Below are 14370 nucleotides of genomic sequence, written 5' to 3'. Positions count from 1 at the left end.
ATTTCATGGCATAAACACAGTGTTTAAGGTTCAAAGCACAAAGTCTACCAAGCTGTGATTCTATGCTTAGTACTTTGGGTTGTTTTTTTCAGGTAGAAATTTACTAATATTTATGCTTTGGAGTAATTTCTGGAACGCAGGACTGGCTTATCTCTCAGAAAGAAGGTTTGTACAGATTCCATCTCCAGAGGACTTATTTAAATCACATAAATGTTAAAAATGCACACTTCACCCTCAAAAGAAAATGACAAACCCACAGAATTGAAAGACCTGAAATGTCCTGGTATGATTCACTGTTCAGGCAGTGATAAAGCAGCACATCAAGCACAAGCTTAGGAGACAAGTCATCTCTTCCTATAAATTGATGCAACCCTGCTGATTTCAGTGGGGTTCTGGCAAGTCGTTATGGCCGAAGGTTGGGCTGTCATGATAAGGGGCCTGACCCTGGGTAGCTCACTCCCACTCTGTAAACATTCCAATTACTGCATTGCCAAGAGGGCAGCCCTCGGTTCTGACCAAAAATGCCCCCCACCTGCCTTAGTTATGCCTAGGAATGGGCTCTAGGGAAACCTTTTTTATGTTTCTGGACTGGTTCTGAGGGCACCCACAGCACTAGTGGAAAGATGCTCCTGGAGCCTCTGCCTTCCCACCTATTTTTGCAGTGATGCTGTCGGATCAGAAAGGAGGATCCAGACTGATTGCCTACCCGGGGATGCCCTCAAGAAAGGGTTTTGAAACTGTTTACTGAAGCACAGGTAGTGTTTGTATGCATGTGTCTGTCTGTCTATGAAGAACAGTAGATGCCACAGTTATGGAACTGGGGATTTTACAGAGATCTTGGGAGTGGCTTAAAACTGTGTGTGAACGTGGTATCTATTTACACTGCATCAGTGAGGACTAGGGAACCAGCCTTGTAGCATGGACTATAAAGAAGAAATAGCCCAGAGCAGCTGACTGATCACATACATTTCTCAAGCTCTTTGTTATCAATGAGGCCTGACCACAGCATAGGTTAGAGAACATTGTTCTTGCTGAGAACCACAAATGAGGTTTCCTTCTGGTTTCTTTGCCTGAGTAATTTCAGTCTCCCATTTACAAAGTGTCCCCATGTTCTCATTCACTACACAGAGAAATTCCAACACTGCAAATAGATAGCCCTGAGCCTGAGACTCACCAAGAGGGGTTTGGGCAGGTTGTCATCCTCACAGATGGCTGTTAGCAAGAGGCCAAAGAGCTTCCCAGGAGCAGCAGATGTTGAAGAGAGGGGTGCATTGTCCAAGTGAGTGCCTGGGCCACGCCAAAAAGCCCAATTTATGATAGATCTTTTCCTTTTAAATGACTTTTGGCTTAGGTCTGGGAAAAGAGAAAGGTGTTTATTAGAAGAAATGCATTTCAATCCTAATTCCACTATTTGTTTTGTGGTGGTAGCTATGGTTTCAAAGGAAAAAATGTCACGGACTCAACCAGCTCTTGGCATCCTGCTCAGCATAATCCACCAAGCACATACCTCTCCCTGTGTGTGCAGAATATGCTGCCCTTACCCACACTCTTAAGAGGCTCTGCACTGCACTGCTGGACCACGGCATCAGCACTTACTGTGAAGTGTGGGATGGCAAACCTCAGCCTGCTGACTTCACACAAAGCTGAACTGTGCTAAATAACTCGCTAGCACATTAGCACCACTAATTGAAGCTATAGTGTATGGAGAAGGAAAGACTCAAATTGGGATAGAAAAAGGTTTTTTTTCATATGACCTTTCTCAACATTTGCTAGTATAAAGTCTTCTTAATAGCACATGCTACTGCTAAGGGTGGGTTGAGAGCGTTTGTGATGAAAGTGCTAGCTGGGGAAAAACTATTCCGTTACATTTTTCCTTTTCTAGAGGTTTTCAAAGCCAGTCTACAGCTTTGAGTTAGTTGCTTGCCTACCCTATGCACCTTTCTATTAGCTGGTTCTTCAAACATTTTGCTTTCTGCTGTTATGGAGGGTAGAAGCAAGGCTTGCAGAAGTAAGGCTTATGGCATGGTACCAGATTTCTCTCTTCTATGCTTTACTACACTTGTTTTTTAGCCCAAATAGTGATTTTTTGTTATACGTCATTCCATTCTTGGGAATGATGCTCCCTTTGGGAATGGGTGGAAGTCATTTCATTAGGGGCTTACAGGATGAAAAGTTACAGTTTAACTCAAAATGTGAACATATGAATGTGAAAGCCTGATGAAAAATTCTTTTCCTAAAAATTAATATGGAGGATAGACGTTTTAAGCAGTCCAAAGCTTCAAGAAATATAAACTTGGCAGCATCTAAGGTGTGAGTTGATACATCATGTTTTGGGAGAACATAACTAACCTATAACTTTCAAAATGGCATTTTTTTCCCCTTTCAGCTGAGCTGGATATTAGCATAGCAATATGGTTTGCTTCACCTGGAGTTCTATTCACATAACAGCAAATACATATTGGTGCTGTTTTTCTGGCAACCATCTAGAGCTCAGTGGAAGTGAAAATTAAGAAAAGATGCTATTTGGGAGAAAAATGAATAGCAGAAATGTGTGTTGGGGGGGGAAGGAGTCTTAAAATAGGAACTTTCCTTAGTCTCCTACTGTTTGTTACACTCTTAAAGATGTGCCTTAAACTGACAACGTGGAAAAGGGGTAAATGTGATTTACTGTGTCCAGTTCTGGGCCCCTCAGTTTAGGAAGGATGTTGACTTGTTGGAACGTGTCCAGAGAAGGGCAACAAAGCTGGTGAGGGGTTTGGAACACAAGCCCTATGAGGAGAGGCTGAGGGAGCAGGGGCTGCATAGCCTGAAGGCTCAGGGGAGACCTTCTTGCTGTCTACAACTACCTGAAGGGAGGTTGTAGACAGGTGGAGGCTGGTCTTTTCTCCAAGGCAACCAGCACCAGAACAAGAGGACACGGTATCAAGCTGCAGCAGGGGAGGTTTAGGCTGGATATTAGGAAGAAATTCTCCATAGACAGAGTGATTGGCTATTGGAATGTGCTGCCCAGGGGGGTGGTGGAGTCACCATCACTGGAGGTATTTAGGAGGAGACTGGATGGGGTGCTTGGTGCCATGGTTTAGTTGATAGATAGTGCTGGATGATAGGTTGGACTCGATGATCTTGAAGGTCTCTTCCAACCTGGCGTATTCTATTCTATTCTATTCTATTCTATTCTATTCTACTCTACTCTACTCTACTCTACTCTATTAACTGCAGCTCTCTCCTGGGAGAGCAGGATGAGGAGGATGCACACATTCTTTTCTTGAACCTGTGCAAAGTTCAACACTAGGAGAAGCCCAGCCTCCTCTCAGGCACAACAGATGCCAATTATTGCTTTGTAGAAGTGCTTCCATAAAAAAATATCAGGGTCTTGCTCAGGTGGATTATTCTAGGCCAGAATGAGAAAAAAAGGCAGTATTTCTTTGGTGGCAGTTCTCACTCAGAGCTCGTAGCAGCTGTCTATTCTGCTCACAGGGAATTGCTATTCATAGGTAGAGTGCCAGCCATGCAAGTGGCATTTCCTCTTCTCACAAACTAATCAGAAACTTCTAAATAAAACCTCAGATCTATTTAACAACACAGGATCCTTTCTGATCAAACCCCTAATTGTCAAACAACTTTCAAAGACTTCCTGTCTGTATTGAGACTAACTTGTTGAAATTTTGCTCTCTCTTTTAACAGATGATTAAATAATCATTTGGGTTACAGACCAGCCACTGGCAGCAGTCAGTTCTTGCAAGCTAAACTTCAAGCAAATCAGCAATTTCAATACTATTTAGACACATGCTCATGAGCACTACTTAATGGCTACATTTAACTGGTAGATGGCCATCCCTGTTACGTGTTGAAAGGCTGCAGGAGAAGCAACAGGAACAGTCCAGCTCCTTCATACAGTAAATTCTTCTGTACTTTTTTAAAGCACTCTGCTGGGGCAGTTGATGCAACTGCACCACCATAGTCAGTGTCCACACAGCTACTTGTTTGATGTGATGGCTAGCCATCAATTATGTCTGCCTGTCAACACCTACAACACTGCCTAAGCACAGTTGGTGCATGCTGGTACAACTGGGTAGCTACTCCTTGCTGCCTCTAGAAGAGACAGCATGACCAGCACAGCTGTATCTGTGTGGGGAAGCAATGGCAAGGAGAATAACAGCCATGTGTGGCAGTGAAATGTGGGCTTTCAGACTTCACTCCCTGTGAATTTGCTCTGTAAATGGTGGTAAGCCCAGTGGTTACCTAATAACAACACAGATTCTTGCTTGCTGATCTGAACCATAGAGTCATAGAATGTTGGGGTTTGGAAGGGACCTCCGGGGATCATTGAGTCCAACCCCCTGCAAAGCAGGACCACTTAGAGCAGGTGACACAGGGATGCATCTGGGCAGGTTTTGAAGATATTTACAGAAGGAGACTCCACAACCTCTCTGGGCAGCCTGTTCCAGTGCTCCATCACCTTCACAATAAAAAACTTTTCTCTCACATTGAGATGGAATTTCCTGTGACTGAGTTTATGTCCACTACCCCTCGTCCTACCACTGGATATCACTTAAAAGATACTGCTTTATCCATCTGACAGCCACCCTTCCCTTGTAGACATTGATAAGGTCCCCTCTCAGCCTTAAAGATGCGCTTGGCTTGCACACGAGGTATCCTTTAACATTTTCCAAACCCAAAACAGGTGAGGCGTTAGGAAGAGCTCAGTGACCAGTGCTGTATGCAAGATAGAATCAGAGAATAAACAGGGTTGGAAAAGACCTCAAGGATCATCAGGTCCAACCTGTCACCCAAGACGTCCTAAACCATGGCACGAAGTGCCACGTCCAATCCCCTCCTGAACACCTCCAGGGACAGTGACTCCACCACCTCCCTGGGCAGCCCATTCCAATGGCTAACAACTTGCTCTGTGAAGAACTTTCTCCTCACCTCGAGCCTAAACTTCCCCTGGCGCAGCTTGAGACTGTGTCCTCTCATTCTGGATAATCTGGTTTGCAAGCAGACAGGCCTAGGCATCTCTTTGAAAGGTTTTGTTTGATGAAAGTAGGAAAGCTGAAAGGACTGAAAGCCTCTTTCTCCCACTTAGCACAGTCCCTGTGCATGGCTTGCAGGATGCCCCAGGCTTCTGCTGCCCCAAGGCCAGCGTTGCTTTCCCTCCTGCAGCTTGCACAGCACTGCTGACAGCACATCTGCATTAGAACTTTACAGGCCTGATTTGCATTTCTATTTTCTCTTGCCAGTCAACGTCAGCTGCCAAGTGGGGCCTGTAAACCTAATTACACCCCTTTGCTAGATTGCCTCATTCTTAAATTATGCCATGAAGTAATATATGATACAAATTACTGGGAAAGGGGGTTGGGGAGTGGGGGGTGGGTGAAGGCATGTGGAAAGGAAATTAATTTATATAAAATGCAATTGATTTCCAGAACAATTTGTAACAGACACTGGTATAGCCTCACCATATTTACTTTCTAAAAGTTATTACAAATGGATTCTAGTTCTGTGTTGTAGGAGATCTTGGCCACTGAGGAGTGCACAGGACAGCAGCGTGCATGTTATCTTTACTATTATGAGGCCATTAATGGTGAAGTAGGGATGAGTTCCTAATTGAGATGAGTATGCCAGTGTGTTAAGCACAACAAAAACCACATCCTTGCCCTGCAAAGTTTTTAGTATAATGCCCCAGACCTGCAAAGGTCTCCTCATTTGTTTTACTCGTGAGCAGTAAGCAGTCATTGTGTCACTGACAACAGAGTGCAAAACAGAGAGCAGGTGCTCATTTTTTTTTTTAGCATCAAAGCCAAAGGCAGAAGCAAATGTTGCTGTCTTCATTCTGCTCCAAGAGAACTGAAATAAAGAAGCTGTATTTGCTCACTTCATCTAGGTACTCAAGCACACGCCTAGGCTGCTTTGCCATGCGAGGGTCCCAGTGAGGCAGGTGTGTAGCTCTAAGTACCTTGTTGAGATAAAGAATGTTGCCAAATGTTGTATGGGAATTCTGTGCTGAATTCAAGCTGAATTCAAGCCCTGACTTCTCAACTGTGAAACCACTCTGCCTTGCTACAGAGCAGAGCAAGGACTGCAGAGAAAAGCTCATCTAACAAGACTTCCAAAAACAATTTGCAGGGCAGGGATCTTGTACTTCTTTTGCTGCATTTAGAACAATCACTTGACAGGCAGCTTGTCAAAATGTAACTTACAAAGATGACACATACACAACAGCACACTCAAATCAGGGAGAGCTACGCTGCACAATCCCCCATGCAGCTGGAAGGTACATCTGCATGCTTCTCTCTGCTTTCCACAGCCCCCACCTCCAACACCAGCACGTCTGCTTTCTACAGCACAGCCAGGGATGTAGCCTGCTTGCGGGTGAACAATGCTGGGGTGAGAGGGGTGACGTACCATTCAGTTGCTGGCACACAGCCAGGCGGCTTGGCTTCAGCACAAACTGGCACTGCAGCTCCTGGGGCAGCTGCTCTGTCAAGAAGGACCCCTGAAGCTGCCTAGGGCAGGCACAGTGCTTTGATCCGTGGGGCATAGCATCGCGAATGTGGCTCATTTTAATTCCAAAGGGAAATTCATGCCCTGTTCAAAGAGAAATCAGAATAATCTGTGTTGGATTGACTGGAGACTTGCAAAACTCTATCTGCCTTGGAGGAAAAGCAGATTTTGCATGCTGGCTTGCAACACTTTCTCTCTCAGTAATCTCAGAATTGATGCATTTCTGTGCATTTACACTGGCATAAAAGCTTGAACTGGCAGATATGGAGTTACTGTGCTCAGTGTAGTTAAAGTGACATAAAGGTAAAGTCAGACCTATTATAGACATATTGCATAAAAACTCATCAGAGAAATTAAAACCAAACAGAATTAACTACTTCTGAATTCAGTGCTTTATTCTTTCTACAGCTTTACTTATGACACTGAAAGTTTAGGTACTGGTTGCTCATATGGTTCTGGCAAGAAATGAGGTTTTTGCTAAGCAAGCAAAACAAACAACAACCAAAAAAACCATTGTGAAAGTGATCTTCCCTCCCTCTTCATGCAACCACCATCAGCTCAGTCAAATGAGACACAATTATGGTTCCTGTCTGGGGCTGAAACAGGAAGGAAATGTTAATCACAGGGCTAATGTAAATGAGCCATGCTTGGCACTAACCAGCATCTTTGGGGACTACACAGAGGCAATTTATTTCTGGAGGAGCTTTTAAAAATGCCACCAGCAAGATATTTCTGGGGCTTGTTTAAAGACCTGGCAGTTGAAATACATTAAATATGGGTGCAGTCTTAAGATGTCTTAGTTACCTTGCACTTAGACTTGAACACTGATAGTGGAAGAGATGTTATTAGAGATTATAGGCGTTATAGTATGAAGCTGAAGCACAGTCATTCTCTGTGGAGCACAGTCAGACCCTGCTTCTGATATCTACTGATGACAAAAGCTGGTTTTGTGTGATAAAACTCTGCATAAATAGCAAGGCAGAATCAGTTTAGTATCAGATTCTTCTTTTCAAATGATTGTGACCTGAGTTTACAGTGAGAGTTGGTCAATTAGAAAGGCCTTTCCCATTTCTGAATTCTCTGGTTCTATATTTAAAACCATGCCTCTGAGTTTACCTGAAGAAGCTACACCTCATGACTGGAAAGACAATGTCTGGCACATTTCAACGACAAGACAGTTTGAACTGTGTTTAAGGTGTAGAAATTGGACATGTTATAAATATTAATGTGATCTGACTCCAGCAATGCATTTGTAGCTGAGGCTGCTCTAGGAAGGAATGTTAAGATTTACTGGGGTTAGATTTGCAGGAGGAAAAGAGAAAATCCACTCATTTTTCTTGTTCTAGTCATCTGTGAGCTCTTACATAGCACAAGTAATACTGGGCTTCTACAGGGAAAGGCTCTTAATAACAAGTGAATCACGGGCCAAAATCAAATCACTCCTTCCAATCACTTCTGAGCTTTGGGTTGATTCCTGGAGAGGAAATGTTTTATAAAGCATTTTAGATAGTGAGTAAGTGATAATTTGCTCCTAATCAGAGGGGTGCTGTCAAGCCAGTTAGACAAATAAAGGACTGGAAAGGACCTCTTGAATCAACTCGAGTTGTGGAAGAACAGAACATTTCTCAAAACTCTGCTGAGTTTTGCTGAGGAGGGGAGCAAACAAAGCTATGGAAGAAATATGGTAAAGCTGAACTGGCTCCAGGAGAAGAGGTGAGTGAGTGGAGAGACTGGCTGTAGAAAGACTGAGGCTCTTGCAGCAAAACTGGGGCAGAGATAAATGAACTTTTTCACCCCCTTAGTGACACAAGCAGACAATTGCTCTTCAAAACAACAGATCAGCACTTGACTAGCTCCCCAAATAGACAAACTTGCATGACAGGGAAGTAAGAGTAAGAATGGGAAAAACAAAACAAAGAAAAGAGGAAACTGCAGTTTGGTCTTCTCTTTATTTCTTGCTTCCTTCAGCACTAAAAACTGGGGGAATGTTGAAAAATGAAACCATGTCAGGAACTTACCAATGAGAGGGTAAGGAGCATCTTCTCTTCCTGAAATCACCCACAGCTTGTAGTCTTTTTCAGAGCCCTAAAAAACCAATATTAATAATAAGTTTGCCAGCCACTAAGAACAGGTTTGTATTAGCTTTCTTAGACTAGACTAGACTAGACTAGAATAGAATAGACTAGAATAGAATAGAATAGAATTAACCATGTTGGAAAAGACCTTCAAGATCACCAAGTCCAACCTATCACCCAATACCATCTAATCAACTAAACCATGGCAACAAGTGCTCCATCCAGTGTCTTCCTAAACACTTCCAGTGATGGTTACTTCACCACCTCCCTGGGCAGCTCATTCCAATAGCCAATCACTCTTTCTGTGAAGAATTTCTTCCTAACATCCAGCCCAAACCTCCCCTGTCAGAGCTTGAGACTGTGTCCTCTTGTTCTGTTGGTGGTTGCCTGGGAGAAGAGACCAAAGATAATCTGCACCTTGTCTGCGGTGCCAAAGGAATTCCCTTTAATTTTGCAGTGCCTAAATTTGCCACCAGCAAAGCTTCTGAACTGTCTGTCATGTTCAATGTAGTCTGTGTGACCAGGGTCCAGCTCTGAGCAATGAGAGGGTCTGGAGCCTGCCATTTCTGAAGCAAAAAGAGGAAATTTGCCCCAGTTCTTTCGCTGCTCCTGGAAGCAGAGGAACAGAGGTAATAGCCTGCTGGGGCTTAGGATTACTTTTAAGGACAGATCAAGGTGATAGCCATGCCAGTCTTCCATGCCATGTGGCTGTCAGTCCTCTGCCCGTGTGACTCCCCACACCCAAGAGGCTGGAAATGAGACAGAACACAGCATGGAGAGGACCTCTGGACCCAGATGCTGCTCCAGGCTCCCAGCAAGTCTGTGTCCACCTTCTCACCACCAGCACCCAGGAGGACAGGTCTGACCTCCCAGAGTGATTGCAGATAAGTAGCACAAAGCAGGGCCCTGCTGTGGAGCCTGGGGCAGACAGCGGACAGCTCATGTGAGCTAAGGTGACCAGCCCTGTCCCAAGTACCAGGACAACTGCAACCTTTGGGATGAGCTCTGGCACACAGGCACCCTCACTCTCACACCTGAGACCTCTGCTTAACCATCTCCCCAGCTCCTCTACAATCCCTGTAAGCAGATCAGGCTCACCAGCCAACAGCACCCTGCACCCTGTGCTGGACAGCAGGTCAGGTGCATCTTTGGCCTGAGACTGTGTTGATGATGTCAAGGCAAGGATCACACAGAATCACCAAGATTGGAAGAGACCTCAAAGATCATGACACCCAAGAGGCTCCTGGCACTGAACACTGCCCCAAAATCTCCTTGTGGGCCCACCATCAGCCCTTTTGTGTGGCAGGACTTGGGAGCGCTGGATGGTGCTTTAAGACTGATGAGTCCTCTGTTACAATTTACAGTGGAGAAGATAAATCTGCACCAGAGACAACTTCCAGAGGACTGGAAAATGTGAACATCTTTGGGAAAAGCTGCTGATTTGAAAGTGGGTTCTAAATACTGCTTTTAGTGTAAATATACAATTCTTCAGTTTAACTGAAGAAGGAGAACATTAACTATTGCAGGATAGGATGGTGAGACAACAGAAATAAGAATGACCTTTAATATAAACCACTCTCAGGACAAAAGGTGGATACATACACTGCAGGAAAAGTGATCTATTACACCTTAAATCCCTTTTCAGTGACATTGCTAAATTAGGATAATTAAAACCCAGAAGTTTTCAGCTATAAAAGATGACAAATACCTCATACCAGTACTTATTCAGCTCTAAAATTCAATCCTATCTATTTTTCAATATGTTCACCTCTCTTGCATTTTCTGGATCTTCATCGAGTGTCCCTAAATCTCTTGAGAATCTTGGACTTGGTGATCTCCAGAGGTCCCTTCCAACCCCTACCATCTGTGATTCGTTCTACTTGCTGTACACACCCAGTGTAATGCTGATATGCCCAAAAAAGCCTTTGCAGTTTGCTCTCTGACTGACAGAGCTTTCTGGCCCATATTACCACTGCTGTTAAGTTAGCTAGCAGGGGGCAGAAGGAAAATAAATAGGCTTTGGAGACATCTCTGATGCCTCAGGGCAAGCAGCCAGGCACAAATAAATACAGCTGAGGAGCACAAGGAGTATTTACTTTTCCTTTTAAACATATATATGAAAGGGTTTGTTGCTGGGAAGGAGAATCAGGGGAAGAACTAGTAAGCACAGTTTCAGGAGGCAGACTGCTCATCTCTTGACTGCAAATAATGTATTCCACTGGCTTTATGAGGCCATTTGTCAGTATAAATGTGACTGTCCCAGAAAAATCAGCAAGTGTACTTATGAAGCTGGGAAACCCAAGGCTCTTCTTTCTGCCTTTCTGATAATTTGGAACAGATGATCAATGCCATTTTGTATGAACTAGTTGTCATTTTACCAGTGAAACCACAGAGGGAAAAACCTTGGTGTGTTAAACCAGAGTGAACTCAGCCAAAGTAATAGCCCCATTAATCACACAGTGTGTGAAATGCAGTTTTTATAATTGCCATTGAAAAGTCATAGAGCTCCTTTCAAGTGGTTCTCTCTGGACATAAATAAAAACCCTCAAGATGGCAAATAAGGAGAAGCTTCCTCACAGCCAGAACAATCCTTTGAGGGGGCTGGGTGTTTGACTGATACACAAGCTATAGCTTAATTTATTTAGCTTGCTTGATTTTAATGCCAATCTCACAATATCCCTCTGTTGAAAAAGGTTTTATGCTATGAAGAGGCAGTGAAAAAAAACCTGAGTGTATTACTTGGGCAAGAAATTCTGCAGGCAAGATTTTAAATCTTTCAGATAGCTTTCATTCTTTTTCCACTCAAAATTAAAATGTAAAGAGGGGGAAAGGGTTGATTGTGACACATACAAAAGAACACAAAGCTGAAACCTAACCAGCTCCTCCTCCTGCTCATCTCAAACAAAATGCTCTCTTGCAATACTACCATTTTCCTGGGGTTTTTTTTTCAGTACACAAAATGAAGAAATGCAAATGACAGCCATAACATGGGTAAAAATGAAGTACATTGTAATAAAGACTTGCAGTTATAACACAACATAATAAAGACTTGCAGTTGTAATACAGTACAGTCTCTTGCTATTTGGTACAAACTAGGAAAGACAATGTGCAGTAAAAATCCTATTTTAACTTGCATCTTATCCCTTTCACTCTGCAGTCCCTCCATCAGCTCCAAGAGCTACTTAGGTTGGACGGAGTGCTGCTCAGGCCACAGCCCCAGCCCTGGGTAAATGGGATGTCTAAGCCACAAGAAAATGTCTGAACAGAAAATTGTGTGCCTGAGAAATACCAAGCTAGCAGAACAGGCCCCTGGCTGCATTAAAAGCCTCTGAAAATTAGGGATAATAAGTGCTAGGGAAGGCAAATTCTGAGGTAGATCCAACTTTTGCTGGGGCTCTCCAGAAGCCCCCGGAAGCACAAGAGTGGTGTTTTGCTCATACTTGACACTTCACACTCGCTGCTATGGTAAGGGAAGAGTTGTCAGATTCCATGCAACAAGATCAACACGTGCACCAAGAGTAAGATGTTTTCAAAAATCTTGTGACCCAACCATCAGACTGGCAGTCCAGTTAAAAAGCTGTCACCCAGCAGCTTCTGTGACCACTGGTGACAGTTGGAACCATACCGTGAAATAGTGAGAGAAAGAGAATAAGGGAGGCAGAGTTCTTGTGCATAACACTGATTCATTACTACACCTGAGGCATACTAGACATACCTCGTCTGGTTTAGAGCAAAGGGAGCCAGCTGAGGCAGTACTTGGTCTGCTAGCAATTGCTGCATCTCCTTGGTGCACTGCCCGGCACTATTGCATCACAACCGAAGCGCTGCAGTCTAGACGAGTGGCCTGTGGAGCGGGTGGGGAACTGGCTGACAGGCCACACCCAGAGGGTGGTGGTAAATAAAGGCTTTTCCAAACTTTTTTTAAGCTTTACAACTTTCTCACGCTTTCAAAGCTCTTTACTAGCACTCTTGGGCCCCAGGGAAGGAAAACACAGGTTGATGCAGAGGCAGACCCACTGAGTGGGTATGTGAACTGCTATCCGAGCTTGATCCCTACAAATCAATGGGCACAGATATTACTCACCCAAGAGTGCTCAAGAGAGATGGCTGACATTGTTGTGAGACTGCTCTCCATATCTTTTAGAAGTCATGGAGATCTGGGGACTTTGCAGACCAGAAGAAAACTAATGTCACCCTTGTTACAAGAAGGGCTTAAAGAAGGATCCAAGGAATTATAGGTCCATCAGCCTTACTTCAGTCCCTTAGAAAGTTATGGAACGAATCCTCCTATGAGCTATCACAAGTCCAATGAAGTCAAATGATTGGGAAAAGCAAGCACAGATTCACCATGGGCAAATAGTGCTTGACAAACCTGATCCCCTTCTATGACAAAGTAACCTAGCAACCTGGGCGAAAGGATGGACGTTGTCTACCTGGATTTCTCCAAGGCTTTTGATACAGTTCCCCACTGCCATCTCCTAGAGAAACTGATGCATTATGGTCTAGACAAGTGGTCTGTGTGGTGGGTGGGGAACTAGCTGACAGGTTGCACCCAGAAAGTGGAGATAAATAGATAATTTTCAACCTGTCAACCTGTCAGAAGTGGGGTTCCCCAGGGATCAATACTGGGCCAAATACTGTTTAATATCTTCATATGTGATCTCAATTATGGGATCAAGTTTACCCATGTTTGTTGATAATACCAAACTGAGTGGGGAAGTGGACATTTTGGAAGGGAGAGACACCCAGCAGGAAGACCTAGACAGGCTGGAAGTGTGGGCTAACAAGAACCTGATGAAGTTCAAAAAGGACACGTGTGAGGTAACCTGGGAAAACATAATCCAGAAGTGCAGCACAGACCGAGATCTGCCTGGCTGGAGAGCAGCTCTGTTGAAAGAAACTTGGGGGTCATGGCGCACAACAAGCTCAACATGAGTAAACAGTGTGCTGCTGCAGCAAAGAAAGCCAACAGGATTCTGGGTTGCATCAACAAGGGCAACACCAGCAGAATTAAAGAAACCATTATCCCACTCTACTCAGCATTTGTCAGCCCACACCTGGAAGACTGTCTTCAGATTTGGTACCTGCTACACAAAAAAGATATGGATGAGATGGAGAGGGTCCAGAGAAGGGCCACAAAGATCATCAAAGGACTGGACAGCCTGTCACATGAGAAGAAGCTGAGAGAATTCTATTTGTGTAGCCTCGAGAACAGAAGGCTTAGGGGAGACCTTATCATCATGTCCCAGCAGTTAAAGGGTGGTTACAAAGAAGATGGAGACGCCCTTTTTACAGGGAGTCACATGGTACAAGTCACTCCTGGGGAGATTCCTAATGAAAGAGGAAACATTTTCATAATGAGATCAATCAACCATTGGAACAATCTCTCCAGTGAAGTGGGATTCCCCAGCATTGGACACTTTTTGAGATTCAGCTGGACAGGGTGCCAGGCCATCTTGTCTAGAAAATGCTTTTGCCAAGGAAGGTTGGACCAGATGATTCTTGAGGCTCCCTCCAACCTGGTATGCAATGATCCCACAAAGCTCCATAAAAGCCTTTTTCCAAAACAGTTGCTTAAATTGCTTAAATAGAGTGCATTTAAATTCTGTGCAATCACTCAGTTACAGTGAGTGCATTTAGATTCTGTGCAATCACTCAGTTACATTCATATCTCACATTACACTAAAGGTCCATGAATATTTAGAGCGTCTGATTTGGACACTTGAGAGCAGTGCTTGTACTTGTAATCTAGGGACACAGCTGATCATGCAGGTTTGCACGTTTTGAAACC

General features: G+C 44.0%; 1 protein-coding gene across 1 annotated transcript in view; it reads right to left on the bottom strand.

Moving 5' to 3' along the window:
- The window catches only part of ARHGAP20 (Rho GTPase activating protein 20), a 70746-nt gene that overhangs the window by 10483 nt on the left and 45893 nt on the right, over positions 1–14370 (bottom strand). The window contains exons 8-10 of the mRNA XM_054164747.1: positions 8523–8589; positions 6406–6588; positions 1175–1353 (exon numbers count right to left, since the gene is read on the bottom strand). Of these exons, the coding sequence (XP_054020722.1) occupies positions 1175–1353; positions 6406–6588; positions 8523–8589 (429 nt within the window). The remainder of the gene's footprint in view (positions 1–1174; positions 1354–6405; positions 6589–8522; positions 8590–14370) is intronic.

This window comes from Dryobates pubescens, chromosome 10 (genome assembly GCF_014839835.1).
Source record: "Dryobates pubescens isolate bDryPub1 chromosome 10, bDryPub1.pri, whole genome shotgun sequence".
NCBI lineage: Eukaryota > Metazoa > Chordata > Aves > Piciformes > Picidae > Dryobates > Dryobates pubescens.
Note: the sequence above shows the minus strand (reverse complement) of the source record. Positions and strands in the feature narration are given on the sequence as shown.